Below are 17,639 nucleotides of genomic sequence, written 5' to 3'. Positions count from 1 at the left end.
AAGAACAATAGTTACGTAAAACTAAGATTCAAACTAACGATTTAGTCTTTGTAAAATTACAGCCACAAAGTGATGCATCTTTAAAAAGAATTTATAAGTTTTGTGACTTATATGATGGACCTTATCTATGTATAAGACAAGATAATCCTAAAGTTTTCGAACTAATGGACGTGAAGACTGGAAAACTTTTGGGATTGCGTAATATTGACGAACTTAAGTTATGGCATTCTTCAAAGTATACTAAGAGTAAATGGATGCAATTAGTTAAAATGTTTGTTCCGTATGAATTTGTGACGAAAGTTAACGTAAATGAACTATAACAGATAGCGCTAATTCTTAAAATAGAAAACAAAGAACCTTAGAGATATATAACGTGTCATGTTCTATTCTAGTTTATGATATTTAATATGAAATAAATGAATTTGTTGGACATGTAACATAAGCTAATTGTTGCAATATATTCAATTAATATTGTGTTATGCTTTATTGTAAATGTCTTATGATTCCGTTTATCGTTCATATCTTTATTTAATTTCTGTACATTCATGATTATGGCAAGATCTTGTCTTTTTGCTCGGAGTGTAACTTTAATTTTTGTTCTGATATTAATTGTCATGTTTTATCTTGAATGTTATTGTTGAAAATATGTGTGTTTGATACTTTTTCGTACAAAGAACAACCATATGAATATCATAAATATATTTCTTTCAAAACCCTCTTTATTATGCCCAAGTAAATAATTATTAATTTGTAACAAGCATTTAATGGATCCGAAAAAGGACTTAAAATTCAATAACTTGTAAATCAAATTTCTACTAATTTCATAACAAGGTAATCTGCAAGTCGTTGGTTTCGTAGTCCCTGTTCGTCCTTACCTAAGTATGGAGATGAGTTTACCATATACTTTGAATTCACATCCACAAGCATCCAAAATTTCTGGCCACATTTGTCAGGTTTCGATCCTATGAATTGGGTGAAAGGACATCTAGCTTTGCTAGGAAATAATTGTTCATCGATTGACAAATTTTCGCCTGCCTTGTAACAAACTACACAATTTTCTATGAATCGGTTCCATATGGAAGAGAAAAACACAGGGATCACAGGGACTGACAGACCGCGTCTCTTTCAAGTCGAACCTAAGAAATCGCATTATTTCAGAGAAACCATTTCTTGGCATGGTATACTTAGCAAAATGTAAGCTCCATTTATCTTCCCAAAGAGAATGCAAGTCAAATCTTTTGTATCCACTTGCTCCTCGAGCATAAAGATAGATATAAATGCAAAAAGTTTATCCCTCGTCACGGGCTAATCATTAGTTTTCAAGACTAGATGAGCCTCAGCTTCAGTGCAAAGCTGAATGTGATCCCAAACCGGTTTGCTTAGAAAGACAAAGCAGGCGTTGGCAGGACTGTAATTCACGACGTTCCTCTTAGCGTAACTCGTTGGTCTAGGCACTTCTGAGCACGTTTTCAGATGGTCGACTTCCAGGATTATAAGATCCTATTTTTATCGCGTTCCACTTTGTACGTTACCTTCGATAAGCGTACCTGGTGGACTGTCTGTGCAAGGGCTTTTTAGTGTCCTCCGATATCGGGCGGAGTCCCTTCCCTTTTCGTTTTGTTACTACCAGCACTAGTACTTGCAACAGTAGTTGGCTGATTTGTATGATTCCCGTCACTGTCACTGTCCTCACTTTCACTTGAGTCAGATTTATCATCCTCGCAACGTAATCATCACTGAATCATTTAGGTAATTCCAACTCACCTTCATCTGAATCGTCTATTTCTTCAGGCAATTCCCCATCAGCCGATTATTCTGTGGAAACATCTTGCATAACTGTCATTATTTCGTCTGGAGATATTTTTCGATGTGACATTGCCGTGGAAGTTTATTCAGTAAAAATTCACACTTCTGATGTCAAAAAATAATCTTTTGTTTATTTGACGCAACAAGACCAACGTACTTACAAAGAACTCTGGTCACGTGCTATAACAAAAGTCTAAAACAATTAGGACAAACACACCTTCAACAACTTTTGTAATGCAAACTAGCTCACAACAGTAAATTTGAGCACAAAATACGAAGCGAGAGATTTTTTAATTCCAGCCGCGGCTAGGCACTCGTGCGAGGGTTACGCTCTCCATGGGAAGGTAAGTGTAAGGAAGCTGATAGGAAGAGCAGTGGGAGTTGGTCTATGAAATGTTTGAATACTGAAATATGGATGGTAAGGATAAAGTATGAAGAAGGAAATGGTGAAACAGGGAGGGAAAATTGTAACGTGCCTTTTTAATTATTTATTTATTTATTTATTATTCTCACTTTTGGGACGGACATTGTGACCTTTGGATCACAGTCATGGAATGATGATGAAGGTGATGAACATGATGTGATGAAGTGCAATACACAGCAAACAAAATACAGAGTTATGATAGTGGACAGATGCAAGTTATTCTTCTCGCGTGGAGGCTACTCCAAGCATTGATGAAAAGACAGTGGGAGCCCAGATTACTTACAAAGGAGTTACTGTGCGAATGATGGACATATGGAGGGTGGGATGACGTCGGACTTCAATTCTTCGACTAAGGGAAGATAATGGTGATTTGGAGAAAGAGTGTAATGATAGAGCGTGAAAGGTAGCACTAATGGTGTATGGAGAGTATATGCACGAAGTGGAAAGTCGATCTGTCTTCTTATCGATGAGGAGTGGGTGGCGATCCTCAAGACGAGTGGTGATGTACTTAAGACGTAGAGACCAAAGATGGAAAAGACTGGGTAGTTTGATTCTGTAGGCAATGCGGAGTGCATGTCGTTCCAATATCTTCGGTTTATTGTCGAATGAGAGGGGTGTGGCAATCCAGGCTAGATGAGCATATGTGATGACAGGACGTAGAAATACTTTGTATGTATTAAGTGCAGTTGTTGGACTGAGACCCCTAGTAGTGTCTGTAAGACGTTTAAGTAAATTAAGATGGTTGTAAGCTTTGGTTGTGATATGCCGCAAATAAACCTTCCAGGTGAGATGCGTGTCTAAGATAAGTCCGAAATATGTTACTGTTTTGCTGAGTGGAATACGTGTGTCGCTGACTGTGAGATGAAGTAGTTTGGCATTTATCTGTACTTTAGTGCGGTTTTTAGGCGGCAGGAAAACTATGGTTTGTGTCTTGAGAGCGTTGATCTTTAGGCGCCACACTTTACACCAATGAACAAATTAATCTATGGCGGATTGCATGGATGGTTTTCCCCATCGCTAAAAAGGTGGTGTCATCTGCGTATTGGAAAGCATGTATATTATCCGGTAGAGCTGGAAAGTCAGCTACATAGAGAAGATACAGTAGTGGAGAAAGAGACAAACCTTGAGGTACACCAGAATGAAGAAATATTGGATGAGAGAAGGTGCGATTAATGGTAACATATGCTAAGCGACAGAGCAGGAAACTATATAAGAATCTGATATATGTTAGAGGAAGACGAAAGTTGAGAAGTTTATATACAAAACCATGATGCCAAACCTTGTCAAAAGCTTTCTCAAGATCAAACAGTTAAACAACATGGCCAGGAAGTATTATAGTGATTTGTCTTGTAGTTAAGAAGGCGGAATAACTGATCATTAATGCTGAAATTAGGAGGAAAATCTGCTTGATGTGATGGTAATAATTTATATCTAGTAAGATGTGTATGAAGACGTTGTACTAGAATCTTTTCTAAGATTTTGCTGAATATTGGAATCAATTCTATGGGTGTATATGAGGAGACAGTCAACGAGTTTGTTGGGATTGAGAAACATCAGTACCTTTGAAGTCTTCCACTGTAATGGTATATAACCAGTGCGGAGGATGAATCTAAAGATGAGAGAGAGAATATATAATACTGCGTATGGACTTTCTTGATATGTCGATATCATATGTTATCAGTGTCTAGCACGGTGTTTCGTTTTTGTGCAATGGCTGTGCTGATATATTCTGGAGTGATGGGCTTTGTAAGACGACGTAATGTATTGAGCGGATCAGTACAGTTTGGCTGAAGATGAGGTGAAGAAATGTCAAAGTGATCCACTGGGTGATTGCGAACAGGATGTTCGGGAGTAAGCGGTGTAAAGATATCTCGAAGATAGGTGGCGAAGGCGTTTACTTTGTCCAGATCGGAGGGTAAAGGTGAATCATTAATGATGAGCGGGTATGAAGTTATGGTATATTTTCCTGAGAGAGCCGTTTCCAATATCGTGTAGAGGTATCTGAGAGAGAATTCCAAGTTTTGATCCATTGTCTTAATTTAAAGGCTTTAACATTATTGTGAACAGTGCGCTGGAGTGCTCGCTGATGTCTAAGTGCCTCTCGATCTCCAGTGTGAGCATATACAGGAAAAACTGCCGCGATCGTTTTACCATAGCAAGATATTGTGGTGGAAGTTTAGGCTTGTGTAGTGCATATTAAGATTTTGGTATATATTGTGCAGATGTTTGATTGGTATGATTGGTGATAGTCTCTAATGAATGTTATATCTCTGACTCTGTTGTAGGAGGATATAGACCTTCGAGATGTTCAGTGAGGTATGTTCGATACTTCTCCCAGTCCGCTTTGTCATATCGAGGAATCATGGAAGGTGAGGGTGCGTCGAGATGTCGAGGGGTACGGTTGGATACTGAGCTTTATCGGCACATGGTCACTCCCGAAAGGATCGAGGACATCTATAGTGGAGCGTGGCGTTACAGATGCTGACGTGATAGTGATATCGGGCGTGGTATTTGCTTCAGGTCTGGTTGGTTTAGGAAGGTGATGAAATGTGCTCGTCGTATTGGTAAGAATGAAATTCAAAAAGTGTGTTTGGTCTCTGTTGGAACGACTATGGAAATTTATATCAGCTAGAATGATGTAGCACTGAAAAGTGTTTGATATGTATTGAAAAAATGACAGAGAAATTGAATGTCCTGGGCAGACATGGATAGTGGCTATTGTAATGTAATCGGATTTATAGTAAAGAGTGATTACTAGATTTTCTGGGAGGTTCTGAAGTGCTGCACTGTAGATACGATATGGGATGTGAGGTGAAAACCCAATAGCTACCCAGCCATTTGCCCGACGTGCTTTTAAAGTATTGTCTTTGCGAATGATCGTATACCCTGTTATTTTGCATTTCATTTTAGGAGTCAGGTGTGTTTCGTTAAGCAGAAAAGCATTGACTTTCTCTTCGAGTATCAGTTGTTCAAATAATATTTTGTGGGTGCAGAGAGAGCGTATGTTAACAAACAGAAAAACAATTCCCATAATGTTCATACTGTGATTGTATTTAGAAGGTTTGTGAAGATAAGAATGTATGAAAATAGGCAGTTGGACCATTGTAAATAGCTTGGAATTGAAGATGGAAGACTGATTGAGCAGCATAGTGGACGTGTTGTAAAACTAAAGGACGTGCAAACGGATGGATGCTTTGTAGAGTAAGAGTAATGAAAAGGAGAAGCTGTTTAATAGTTATTGGTTGATCAGATGTGCTGGGTTCGGAAGTTTGATTTTGTGCGTCATGCATGTGAATTGGAACTACAAGTTCAGGTTTTGCTTCTTCTGGAGTAGGTTTAGCTTTGCATTTATAGCTATAGTCTGGATGACGTTCATGAAAGGTTGAGCACTCAGGTGGCCGTAGTATATTTGGAGGAGAGCAGGTGTGATGAGGGCCAACGCAGTAGCCACATTTTAACGGATTTACGCATTTTGGTGTAGGATGAGGGTATTCCTGACAACGATCGCAACGTATAGGTAAAGGAGGTGATGTTTTGGATGGTTCCACTCTATGTGTTTTCTTATATATAAATGCCCCATGTTCAAGCAGGTCATCAATAGTTTCCTGTGATTCTGCCAGTACCCTGACCATATAAGTAGCTCCTTGATTATTTCTAATGCGAATGCATTTTTTGAAGGTGTATCACTCGTGGTGTAGTTCCTCTTCGATTTCATCACTGTAAGATGGATCTACCCCACGGATGACTACGGATAGAGTAGAAGTTCGTCTGGGTGATGGCATTTGTTTCTTGTGTTGGTCGTTCAGTTTTGTGAGTTTTGATGTTTCTTTTTTCGAAAATCTCAAAACTATGTTTGTCTGGAACTGTTGTTGTAAAGTTTGATAATGGCGATTTAATGATGTATCCGTTTTGAGTTTGTATAATTTGTGTTATTTCAGACCGTGGTCTGGATTTAAGTAGTTGCTGTAATAGTAGTTTGGTGTTCCGGATCTCGTATCATAGTCGTGGAGTAGGAAGTTGTGAGTTTCAATCTGTGGTTTCTGTGGAAATTGTTGAATGCCATCAACAATCATAAGGCGAAAGCCGTCGTCAGAATTGGAAATGCTGATATTGTCGTCATGATGCTTCTTATGAGGTGGAGGTTTTGGATCAGATGCTGGGTCACCGTCAATAGGATTACCCCTTAATCCCTTATCTGTATCTGATGTTACAAAAGCGTCTTTGTAACTCTTGCGCTTTTCTACTTTCGTAGACACAATGAATGGTGTAGGAACTGCAGCTAGAAAACCAGGATGTTCTCCACTGGCCATAGTAGCCGGACAACGTGATTGCTAGAACGCTGTGTGTGTGTGCGTGTAGCAGATATCTGTTGTAGTAGAGATGATGTGATGAATGATGAAGCAAAACCTTCCAAAAATTTGTTCACTACTATGTACTGTAGTGCAGTCTCCACTCGGGTGAAATCCTTGATCTCTCTCACTCTCTCGCCCAAAAACTGAGAACTACCGCGCTTGCGTCCACAAACGCTAATATTCTCAACCTAGAGTTGACACTACAAGAATGCCTCTAGTGAGAAAGCTGGAAACCAGCTAAGTATGAAGCGAAACACGGTCACGGTCACGGTAATGTTGTAATTTTGTAGAGAGTATTGGGCCGGAGCCCCTGACTCCACGAGTAGGATGGTATAAAGAATATATAGAGATATGCTGGTAGTTAGTTGGATATTACTATTGTTTTGTTATGGACGGAAGTCTACATCTGCAACTGTCGCAGAGTAGCTGATTATGATTTCATTATGGGTTCTGCAAAGATATTAAAGACGTGGCGTGCGATGGACGTTCCGGAGAGTGATTTCAGTGCCGATGTTAGCTATGGCTGAATTAATATGCCTGCGTAAAGTACGTCAGAACTTACTGTGGAGATGCCGTAGAACTTCTCTAACAGTGGGTAGCTCTAAATCTTCCAGAATCTCACTATTTCGTGTGTATCTGTCGTGACCAGTGATTATACAACCAGCTCGAGTTTGTACACTTTCAAGTGTTTGTATATGACTGTGTGAAGCATGTTGCCAGGCAGGGCATGCATTAGAGATTGTAGACACTACTATCATCTTGAAGGTGTGAACTCGGACCCAATAGGAAAGTGAACTGCAGCGAAAGATGGGATATAACGCTGAGAGTTTTCGTAACGCTCTTTGTTTTTTGTTCATGATGTGAGCGGCGAACGTTAGACCACGGTCTAAAGTCACAAACAAGTATATGGCGTTCATAGCGTGAGGAATGCGAACGTTCTCATAGGTTAAATTTCGTGCAGGACGGATGCATCTCCTACTGTGAATGACAGCACAGCTTTTGTCTGCATTGATTTTAATCCTCCAACGTCTTGCCCATTCATGAAAACAGTTTAGTTGTCGTTGCATGTAGATGTAACACTGTGCAAGTGAGCTACTGGTCGTGAAAAAGGCAGTATCGTCAGCATATGTTGCGAAAAAGCAATGTGGTAAGGTCGGGATATTTGCCCTGTACAGATTATATAAAAGTGGTGAAAGTACAACACCCTGTGGAACACCTGCTTTAATAGATCTAGACGTGGATTTGACATCATCAGCAGACACATGAAATTTTCTGTCAATGAGGTATGAACGAAGTAAATGTAGAAGACGATCTGGGAAACCATGGTGTATATTTTATAAAATAGTCCTAGTCCTGCTAACCAGACTTTATCAAATGCTTTTGAGACATCCAGGTATACTCCAAGGGTGTTTTGTTTCTTGTCTAAAGCCGCTGTTAAGTGATCTACTACTCGTACGAGTTGTGGAGTAGTGCTATGTTAGGCACGAAACCCAAACTGATGGGAAGGTAGAAGGTTTCTATTAACTACATGCTGTTTGAGCCTCCAGAGAAACACACGTTCAAAGAGTTTACACAAGTGCGACAGAAGACTTATCGGTCTATATTTTTCCGGGAGCAGTGGATTCTTCCCAGGTTTGGGGATGGTGATGACACGAGCTTCCTTCCAGGTCTTGGGGAGGTAGCATAATTGAAAGATGGCATTAAATAAATTGGTTAAAAAGACCAGTACCTGGTTTAAAAGACCAATACCTAATTGGTTAGTTTTCTAGTTGGATGTTCTAGGATCTCAGATCGAATCCCATCGGGCCAGATGCTGTCTTTCCTGCCAGACATTTTATATGTCTTTCTATTTCCCGAGGTGTTACTATGGTTATGTCATGTGTAGGGTTTTGTGTCTTTATGCTATATAATGTGGTTCGGGTGTGCTGTTTGAGATAGGAATCGAGGCGTGTTCTATTGGGCTGGGAGTGTTCTTCCAGAGAGTCAGCGAAAGTGTCCGCTTGCGACTGATTATCTTGTGTCAGTCCTTGAGGTCCATGTATGACTGTAGCTTTGGAAGCATTTGTAGCACGTAGGAATGATTTGGAGTGCGTCCAAATTTTACGGTTATTTACTGTGACATTTCGAAAAATGTCTTCTCAGTATTGTTGATTTTGTCGCGTAGTCAGCATCTTGAGCTTTGGGCGCAGTTCGTTCCATAGTGTCTTATATGCTGGATGTAGTGTGTGCTACCATCGACGGCTAGCCCAACGTTTCAGATGAATATAGAGTTGTAGGTAAAAACTGTTACATTGACTGGTTTGCGTTGGAGAGATTATGGTAGTGGAGCTCGCTGCATCTGCTGTACGAAGTGCTAACGTGATGTGGGGGACCGCTTAATCGATGTCCTCAATGGTGGCGGGCCGATCTCGTAGATCGTTCATACTGTTTAGTTCTTGTTTTAAAAGATGCCAGTCAGTCTCTATTTGTTTGAAGGGTATAATGAGCGATGCTGCTGAACGAGACGTGAAAAATAACTGGATCGTAGTCAGAATCTAAATCCGAAATGACATAAGGATGGACATAAGGACAGAGCGACGTCAAGCACATCGGGTAGTCCGCCGAAGTTTGGACGATGAGTTGGGTCAGGTGCAGCACTGATGATGAAGTTGGAGGCAAGTAGATATTGATGTAAAGCAACTCCTGCAGTGTTTGGAGTAATCGAATTTCATTCTGCATGTTTAGCATTAAGATTTCCAGCTAAGATGACTTTTGGCCCTAAGTTAGCACTGATATCGAAGTCTGTGGGCTCTAGTTGTGTGGCCGGGGATCTGTACCCGATGACCAATATTAATGGAACGCCTCGACTTGTTAGTTCAACAGCAAGTGCTTCCAAAGTAAGTAGGGGTGGTATTGTAATCAACCTGACTGGGAATGCCTTTTTGATTATAAGTAGTAATCCTCCTTTCTGTCTGCCCACTCTATCCTGTCGGTACACAATGTAATTGGGTAGTCGCCAAGTAGTGATCCGAACAGTAAAGTATGTTTCTTGTATAAACATGACATCAACTCTATGATGTGTGAGAAATCTAATAAGCATTTGTTTCTGCACCTCGAGACCATCTGCGTTCCACATAGCGAGGACAAGTATGTGATGTAGGACGCTGTATTTAGAAACAGCCGTCGTCAATCATTTCCACTATTGTTTCTATGACTGTTGCAGCCTTGGAAGCTGTGTCTGCTGCTTGTCGAAACGGGTAATACCACGTTTAATATGTGCTATTATTTTGCGGAAATGTAAGCCCTTGAGGATAGAAAGAACGGACTCTATGTCCAGGTTCTCTTTAGGGCTATCTTCTAGTTAAGCAGAACCTAATTTGGTGTGGAAAGAAGTGGGAGCTTCATCGTCTTCACCATCCGTAGCCACAGGTTGGATATTGACAGTAGTGGGAATGGAAATTGTCTCTTCTGATAGGTTGTGGAAACATTTCTTAATTTTATCTGGGTGTTTCTTCGGGTGCTTTGCCGGCAATTTTTAGAGCCTCGGAGTAAGATTTAAATACCGGACAGCCGCGGTAATTTTCCGGGTGATCTCCCTGACAATTTGCACAAGTGTCCGATGTGGATGTATCTGGTTTACTGCAAGACTGTGTGAAACGCAGTTGCCCACATTTGAGACACCGCGGGTGGGCTTGACTGGTATGTTGCGAATGCCCCAATCGTTGGCACCTGTAACATTGTAACAGTGAGGGAGACTTATAAGGTTCGATTTGGACCTTGCAACGTAGCAAGTTATTAATTGCATAGATCTCTTCAACAGCTGCAGTTCTCTCCAAAGCAATCAAGAACAGTGCCATCAGTATTTTCTTGTCATCCGTCTTACTTTTGCGATACATTTGATAGACGCTTGTCGGTTTGTAGCCCAATCTTATAAGTTCTTCTTTCAGGTATCTAATTCGGTGTCAATAGGCAGTTTTCGGACAACTACCCTAATGGACCTTTCAGTTTTTGCTACTGCTGTGGCATATTCAGTCTTCGTTTGTTCACAATAAGTCTTGATAAAGTTATAATTGTCTTTGTTAGCCGTTTGAAGTCGAATGCGCTTCTTGTTGGGCTGTGCTAAGGGAGGCTCCTTCAATGCTTGTGACAGGGTCTTTGTAAAGGTATATGTGTTGGTAATTTCGTATATGAAAATTGGAGGCTGCTTGAAACTGTAGGGCTTGTTAGTCGGTACAGTATTATTACTGGCTTTAGCATTATTTGTTTGTTCGAGTGACAAAACATCAAACATATTACTAGTGGGAAGAGGTAGATATATTTTTCGTGATGTTAATTTGTTTTTCTGTTTTGTTGAGATTTTCCTAAGAAGACTCACGTCCCTTTAGTGTTCCCACTACTGTGAAATCCATATCTTCAGCGCTATTCGACGTTGATGGCTGCGAAGCACTTATCTGTTTAAGTGTAGGTGTTTTCAATTTTAACCTCGGTGGAGCGGTCGTTTGCTTGTTTTTACCTAAAGGCAAAGAAAGTCTGCAGGTTTATATGTTGTTATTATTTTGCCCCTGATACTAGGATTCTTGGATGATTGTGCCTTTTTCTCAGATTTGACTGGGGTCTTTTGAGAAGCCATCTTTATAGTTAAAGTAGAAGATGGCGCCAGCTTACTACAAAGGAGGGCAGTGACGGTCCCTGTATATGGTGTGTCCTTAGAGCGAAGTTCTAAGTTTGGAGTTCATTAACGTGCCTACTCCTCCGAAGAGGAAGAACTACTAATCGTTAGCTGGTAGAGGTGCCAAAGTCGTCAACTAGGTTTAGTTATTTCTGCCTCTGAAGAGGAGAGTATCAAAATAAATCGTTAAGCCAAAAGAAATAGCAAGATCTTCAACAGTTGTCAACCTCCGTGGAGGTTTAAAGACAATTCGATGATTGTTTCCTTGAACCTCAAAGAGGCAACTAATCCAACCGTACATAAGAAGATCGCGATTCAATTTAACCAATGGGGATATAAATACTAAGTAACTATTTTATTTTTCTCCGCCAACTACGGATACCCTACTTTTTAAACTGTTAGAGTTCCAGGTGGCCAGTTCGAAGCGAAAGCTCAACTTTTCTTAATTTAAGCTAGAGTGTCAATTTGACACCTTTGGGCGTTTTTAGCGAATCTCATCATACTTTCGTTAGTACACAAATTAATTGGGCACAAGCTCTTTTCCGTGTTCGTGTTATTATTTTGGAAAAAGTCAAAAACTTTCAAACATCTAGCTTAAGAAATAAATATTTTATTCATGGTTTCACGACGACAAGTATCAAAATGACACCTTACGGGCGTTCTAGTTTTAACATATATATTTCTCGTACATATTCAAGGTGGTCATGGTACATATTTGACTATCATTTGTATGATTTGAACTGAAATGGACCCTTAAAATGTATCTATTCAGCAAAGATTCGGCTAGGAGAAATGAGTTATAAAGTAGATAATTATGATCTAGAGAATTCTGATCTCCATATTTTTCTCTGAGCATATCATTGAGAAAGATATGTGAACAAACGCTCTATTATATTCAATAAACTGCAAATAAAAAATGGTTTGCTTTCTAAATATGAATGAAAGGAGTGTCAGTTAAGCTGAAAGAAAAACATAAAAATAATCTCTTCTTTTTCCTTTAATTAAACATTTACTATGATAACTAACCCTTACGACGACTAAAACTTCATATTGTATTTCTAGTGTATTTTGGCCTGCATTGTTGTGGTGGCTCTAAAGAGCTTGCTTTCTCAAATCCTGGAATTTCCGAGTATTTGGAGACAGTCAACAGCATATGGAGTTCAATGGCTTACTACCTTTCTAGGTGTCGTACTTTGTGATATAGAGTACGGACTTATACTGGGAATCATCATTTCATTGATCTACGTGCTGCGCCAAGCGTTGAAGCCTAAAATGTCTGTCCTGGGAAGAGCAGCGGACACAGATTTGTATCTGGCGATTAATAAATACAAAGGGGTAAATATAGACGCATTAGCATTTTCGATATTTTAAGACAACATCTCGTCAAGAACAACATGAAGTTCATGCATAATAGGATATTTGTATGTGATAAAAGTGTTTTGTATCGAACATATATACATATATAACTTTTCGAATTTTCTGACATGTTACTTCTTTTACACACACTTTACACTTTGTAAATGTCAAATGACAAAATTTAAAAGCGTTTAAAAATTTAGTAGAGAATATATTTTCATAAGAGAGTAGAACTTTTGCTACTGGTTCGTATGGAAGAATGTTTTAATGTATTTAAAGGTTAGATTTTTTTATTGTTTTCGGTAAGAAATAATACATACAGCTGCTTAATCCGTCTTATACTGAAAACACTAACTATAATAGAGACTAGCAATTTGTAAGAAAATCATCCAGACTCTTTATGAGTTCTTCCTGGTACTAAGATTGAATACAATATCAGGGATTTTTTTTATCTATCCGAAGTAATAAAAAACAGAAATTTCAATAACAATAAGAAAGTTTTGTTTCACAGTATAAAATTATGGTAGATTTCTCAATTATACGAATTCAATACTCAAACTTGAAGTAGTACATCTATAACTACTGCAATAGATTAAAGATTGAACATGTTTTTCGAACGCTGAATCCATGCCAGAAAGTCATTACTTGCTATATCTTACTTCTTTTTTCTCTAGCGATTAACATTAAAAAAGGAAGTGATAATTGACGTATATAGCTTCCGGTTGTAATAATGGGTTAAGATCAGAGGTGAAACACATTATTGATGCAAAATGTATATTTAAAAAAAAACTGCTTGTCGGTAATTATTTCCATTTTATCCATTATGTGATCTCTGTTGTAACAGGAAAATCGTAGAATTTCACCACTTCTGGTTTCAACAGATCCCCATGCCGTAGACGTCGGAGGACCACCGATGGGCAACCAGAGATATCTCGTCAGAAATTGGGGCCCCGCAGCGACGATCCACGGTAGCCCCACTTCCGTTTTGAAAATTATATCACCAGCAGCCCACCAGCGGGAGAAACGCGACGAAACGCCAATGAACAACAAAATTACTCCCCAAATATATGTTAAATCGCCTATATGCGTAATTTGTTACATTAAGGAGAGTCTAAAAAAACTTCTAAAAAAGTAAAAAAAAATCGTGGCCCAGGGTAGGCGAGAACCACCAATCTTTAGACTGCTAGGCACGTGGTCTTCCGACTTTTCCACGGAGGCGATGGAGAAAACATTGCTTGTAGAGGCATAAATCGATGAGGTATTTCTAGTTTAGCTAAGCAGAGTGCAACTGGAACCGTGTATATTCGACGATAACCGTTTGAGATTAAATAAAATCCGTTCGCCATGTAATTTTATAAGAAAATGATACGCGTCTATTTACTTTATTTCATGGTTCTCCCATATTCACTTTGAAATGATCGGCTACAGTTGTCATCTAAATTCATACAATTATACGCACTCATCTCATGATGTAGAGCCAGGGGTTATTCTTGACCCCCGTAGCTCACTTTAGGAACAATTCGCCAGGAAAAATAATATACAGTACATAATAACGGCATGCACATGACTGGCGATAGTTCGTGTTGGCCCCTTCGCGATTTTCCGCGACGAATCGAAGAAGCGCGGACCAAAATGAAGTCCTCACTGTACGCGGTGGTAACTTCAATACTCCGACTCGAGATATTTCTTTCGACTCGACGAAACCCTGCCGCCAGTGGTACACTAGCGGCAGTTCTTCAACGCGTACCGACGATCGACATTTACCGGCAAGTGAGCCACTAGATGTTGGCGACGTTTATGGCATGGGGATAGGTAAAAGTCGAGGCAAAATCTTATTCCTGGAACGCTGAATCTGTCCAGATAAACGTTTGTTATAGCTCCTACCATTTTGCTCTACAAAAATAAGTAGTAGCGAAACAGGAAGCACTAGTAAATTCCAATCACTTCCGGTTTTGGTAGTTATGGTATATTCTTTTGAAACGCTGAATCGACTGCTGAAAACCACTCTCTAATACTTTTTTTTTGCCTATTGCGATCAACATAAAAGCCAGAAATAATTATTCTACCATTTCTGGTTTGAATAGAGCATCATTCTAAGATATGGAACCTTTCCTTCAGAGTTGAATTGATTACAAAAATCCTCTTCTTGATATGTTTTATCGTTTTTGCTCTATGGAAATCAGTATTAACATTGGAAGTACTACTGAATTTCAACCACTTAAGGTTTTGGTAGAGTGCTGGAGATGGTGACGATATGTTTCCTTGAGAAGCTGAATCGACTGCAAAACAACCGCTTACCGTTTTAGCTCTACATCGAAAAACGTTGAAATCGGAAAGTATTAATTTCAACCACTTCTGGCTTGAGTAAAGGATTAACGGAAAAGATGGAACCTAATCTTGGGACGATGAAACGATTGCAGAAAATCTTTCTCGATATATTTTACTGTTTCTACTCTGATACCTATCGGCAGAAAATAGCTGTTCTATAAGACTCCGCCACTTACGTATGGCGTACTTTAGAAGACTAAAAAATATTAATAATAGCTAATTGATTGAAGAACGTTTTGTTAGTTTGCCCTTATGAAGAAAGTTTAAAATGCATTTTCCTCAAAACAAATCTTTGTTGAGTTCGCTCTTACAACCCAGAACACTTCATATGTTTAAGGGTTTCATTTTTGGTGATAACACTTGATGATGCGAATTCGAATTTACTGGATTTTCGGAAATTCCCCGCCCTGCAATCCTCCCTTAAATCCTGTGGCTCAGAAAATGCTTTCCTTTCATCCCTCATATTGAGTTCTCGTAAGTGAATGATATATTCGTATTCTATGCTTAAAAAAGCTTCTATATGCTATTTATCCCACCCTCATGTCCAAAGAATTAAAAAAAATATGCTTATTTTCACTCTCTATGTCCTGCGGGTGGAAGTTTTGAAATTCATGCAGCTGAATGAGTTATTTGTAGTTTGTGTCAAAAAGCAACGTATACAACACTTCAGGAGACTATGTTCAACGGTTTAGAAGAAACCTGTAACAGTAGTTAAATTCCTCCACCGCTTCGGGAGAAGTTTTCCAAAATTTCTGTAACTCTGCAAAGATAATCAAATTCAATATAGCAAGCATGAGGTAATCTTGAAACCAATGCATGAGGTTGAGGGATTTAAAGTGGTATGAGAATAAGGGCAACTTAGGTTAACGGGTGGTGCGGAACCATGAGAGTTGGTAAGGATGAAGGCGAGTAAGGTTGAAGAGTGAGAGTAATGGAGAATAAAGTTGAGGGATAGTGGGAGTTTGTGAGGTTGATGGTAAATTTGTGACTCGAGATGGAGTAAGGTTTAGAGAAAGTGCCCCTCTATAAATCAAGAAGCCTGCATAAATCAAATTCCGGTCCTTTATGACCAACGGTTCAAAAGAATCATGTAGTTAAACTCCCTCACCGTTTTAGGTTAGACTTTCTACAATTCGCGAAACTGAATGAGACGTTCATGCTTTATGCATCATAAAGCATTAATGTACTAGTTTATTTCCTTTCGTACCTGAACTTCCAGTGGTTCAACAAATTGCCCTCCTTTTACCTTTACATATTGAATTCGAACAAATAATAATATATTTATATTATATTATTGTTATTCACAGCAGAAAAATGATGGTGATAACACAAATTGTCATATAGATCAGTAGTCTCAGTACGACTACCACTTCAGCATGTTATTTCAACACCAAGGCTCCGGTGTTGCGGTTAACATAGGCCTGGCCGTTTGTCTCAGAATCCGTATTGAGTAATGTCAATTTTGCAGTGTAAAAATAACATTTATTCAGTGATAAAGATCTTGGTTGGTGAACGAAGGAACGCGGAAATAATAACAGGGCGATGATCTTTTTAAAATACGTATACCCCATATTACTAGCAACACACCAGCTCGCACGTAGACCGTTGAGGTACTAATAACTCTATTAACAGTGACTTACGAAAAACGTAACAACCGCTTAAAAATCTTGTATATCAGATAGATGCGTTACATCTATACTGTGATTTTTAACGTGCACATTCATTTGCAGAATGTCACAAGTATGTAAAAAACTGAAGTTAAGAATTTGTATTATTATTTTTTCTTAATTTTCAGCTATGAGCAAAGCTTTACGCAATATATTTGAGATCTATCAAATGAGATCTTATAGCGTTACGTCCTACGTTTATTCCGTGTAGGCAAAAGGAGATGATACCGATGAGAATGAATGTAATGGTGGGCTGACGAAAGTGGGAGGAAACGGGAAAACCCAGAGAAAAGTCACGTACACGGTGTTTATCCACCACATAACTCAAATAACAGCAGCAGAAATTGAACAAGGGGTCTCACGCAACAGAGGTAAACGATCTATCACTGTGCTTCCGAGGTCTTAGATTTAAGATTTACACCGAGTAACAAATAACGTAATATTTCACGGAAAAAGTTTTGTGAGCTGACAAAATTGTGTCTGGCAAAATTCGCATTAGCAAAAGTCTGCTTTCGCTGCTTTTGCAGTTATTCTGTATATTTCAACTCATAAAGCTTGTAAGGAACGGCGCTAAGCGAAAACCATTCGACACCGGGCTTGATTACTTTCTTGGTTATTTTCCGATGCACCTCTTTCTTTCAGGAACGTGGTTGTGAAATCGCAACATTTAAATTTCACGATGTTCCTCTTTCTCGTCGACTATATTTTGCTCCTCGTAACCACTTATAAATATATATGTCACACATCCCTTCCTCTTCTCCTTTATTATCCCTCATAGTCTGTTTCGTTTAATTGGAAAAATGTTTTTGTAAACGTAGTTATTTGGCAACTGTACGTAAAACAACGCCAATGGCGTGTTATTAAAATCATTCCATACTCCAAATCGCAATGTCTGGTAATTTATTTAGCCACTACTATTTGAACAATTTACTCCAAAATCCTATGAGGTAAAAGTTGCACCAGGCTTGTGTAAAATTTTAATACAATTCGAGTAACACAAGGGTATAGTTTTCAATTAATATATCCAGTTTTTCTTGTGTAACGGTACAGATGTTATT

At 39.0% G+C, this 17,639-nt stretch overlaps 1 protein-coding gene across 1 annotated transcript in view; it reads left to right on the top strand.

Moving 5' to 3' along the window:
- Nucleotides 1-17,639, top strand: part of LOC145687312 (prestin-like) — a 66,594-nt gene that overhangs the window by 45,862 nt on the left and 3,093 nt on the right. Inside the window, exon 7 of the mRNA XM_081760774.1 lies at nucleotides 12,293-12,565. Coding sequence (XP_081616900.1) covers nucleotides 12,293-12,565 — 273 coding nt within the window. The remainder of the gene's footprint in view (nucleotides 1-12,292; nucleotides 12,566-17,639) is intronic.

The sequence above is a fragment of the Thermobia domestica genome, chromosome 6 (assembly GCF_964235325.1).
Source record: "Thermobia domestica chromosome 6, izTheDome1.hap1.1, whole genome shotgun sequence".
Classification (NCBI taxonomy): domain Eukaryota; kingdom Metazoa; phylum Arthropoda; class Insecta; order Zygentoma; family Lepismatidae; genus Thermobia; species Thermobia domestica.
The sequence above is the reverse complement of the archived record's forward strand: the minus strand, read 5'-3'. Positions and strand labels throughout refer to the sequence as shown.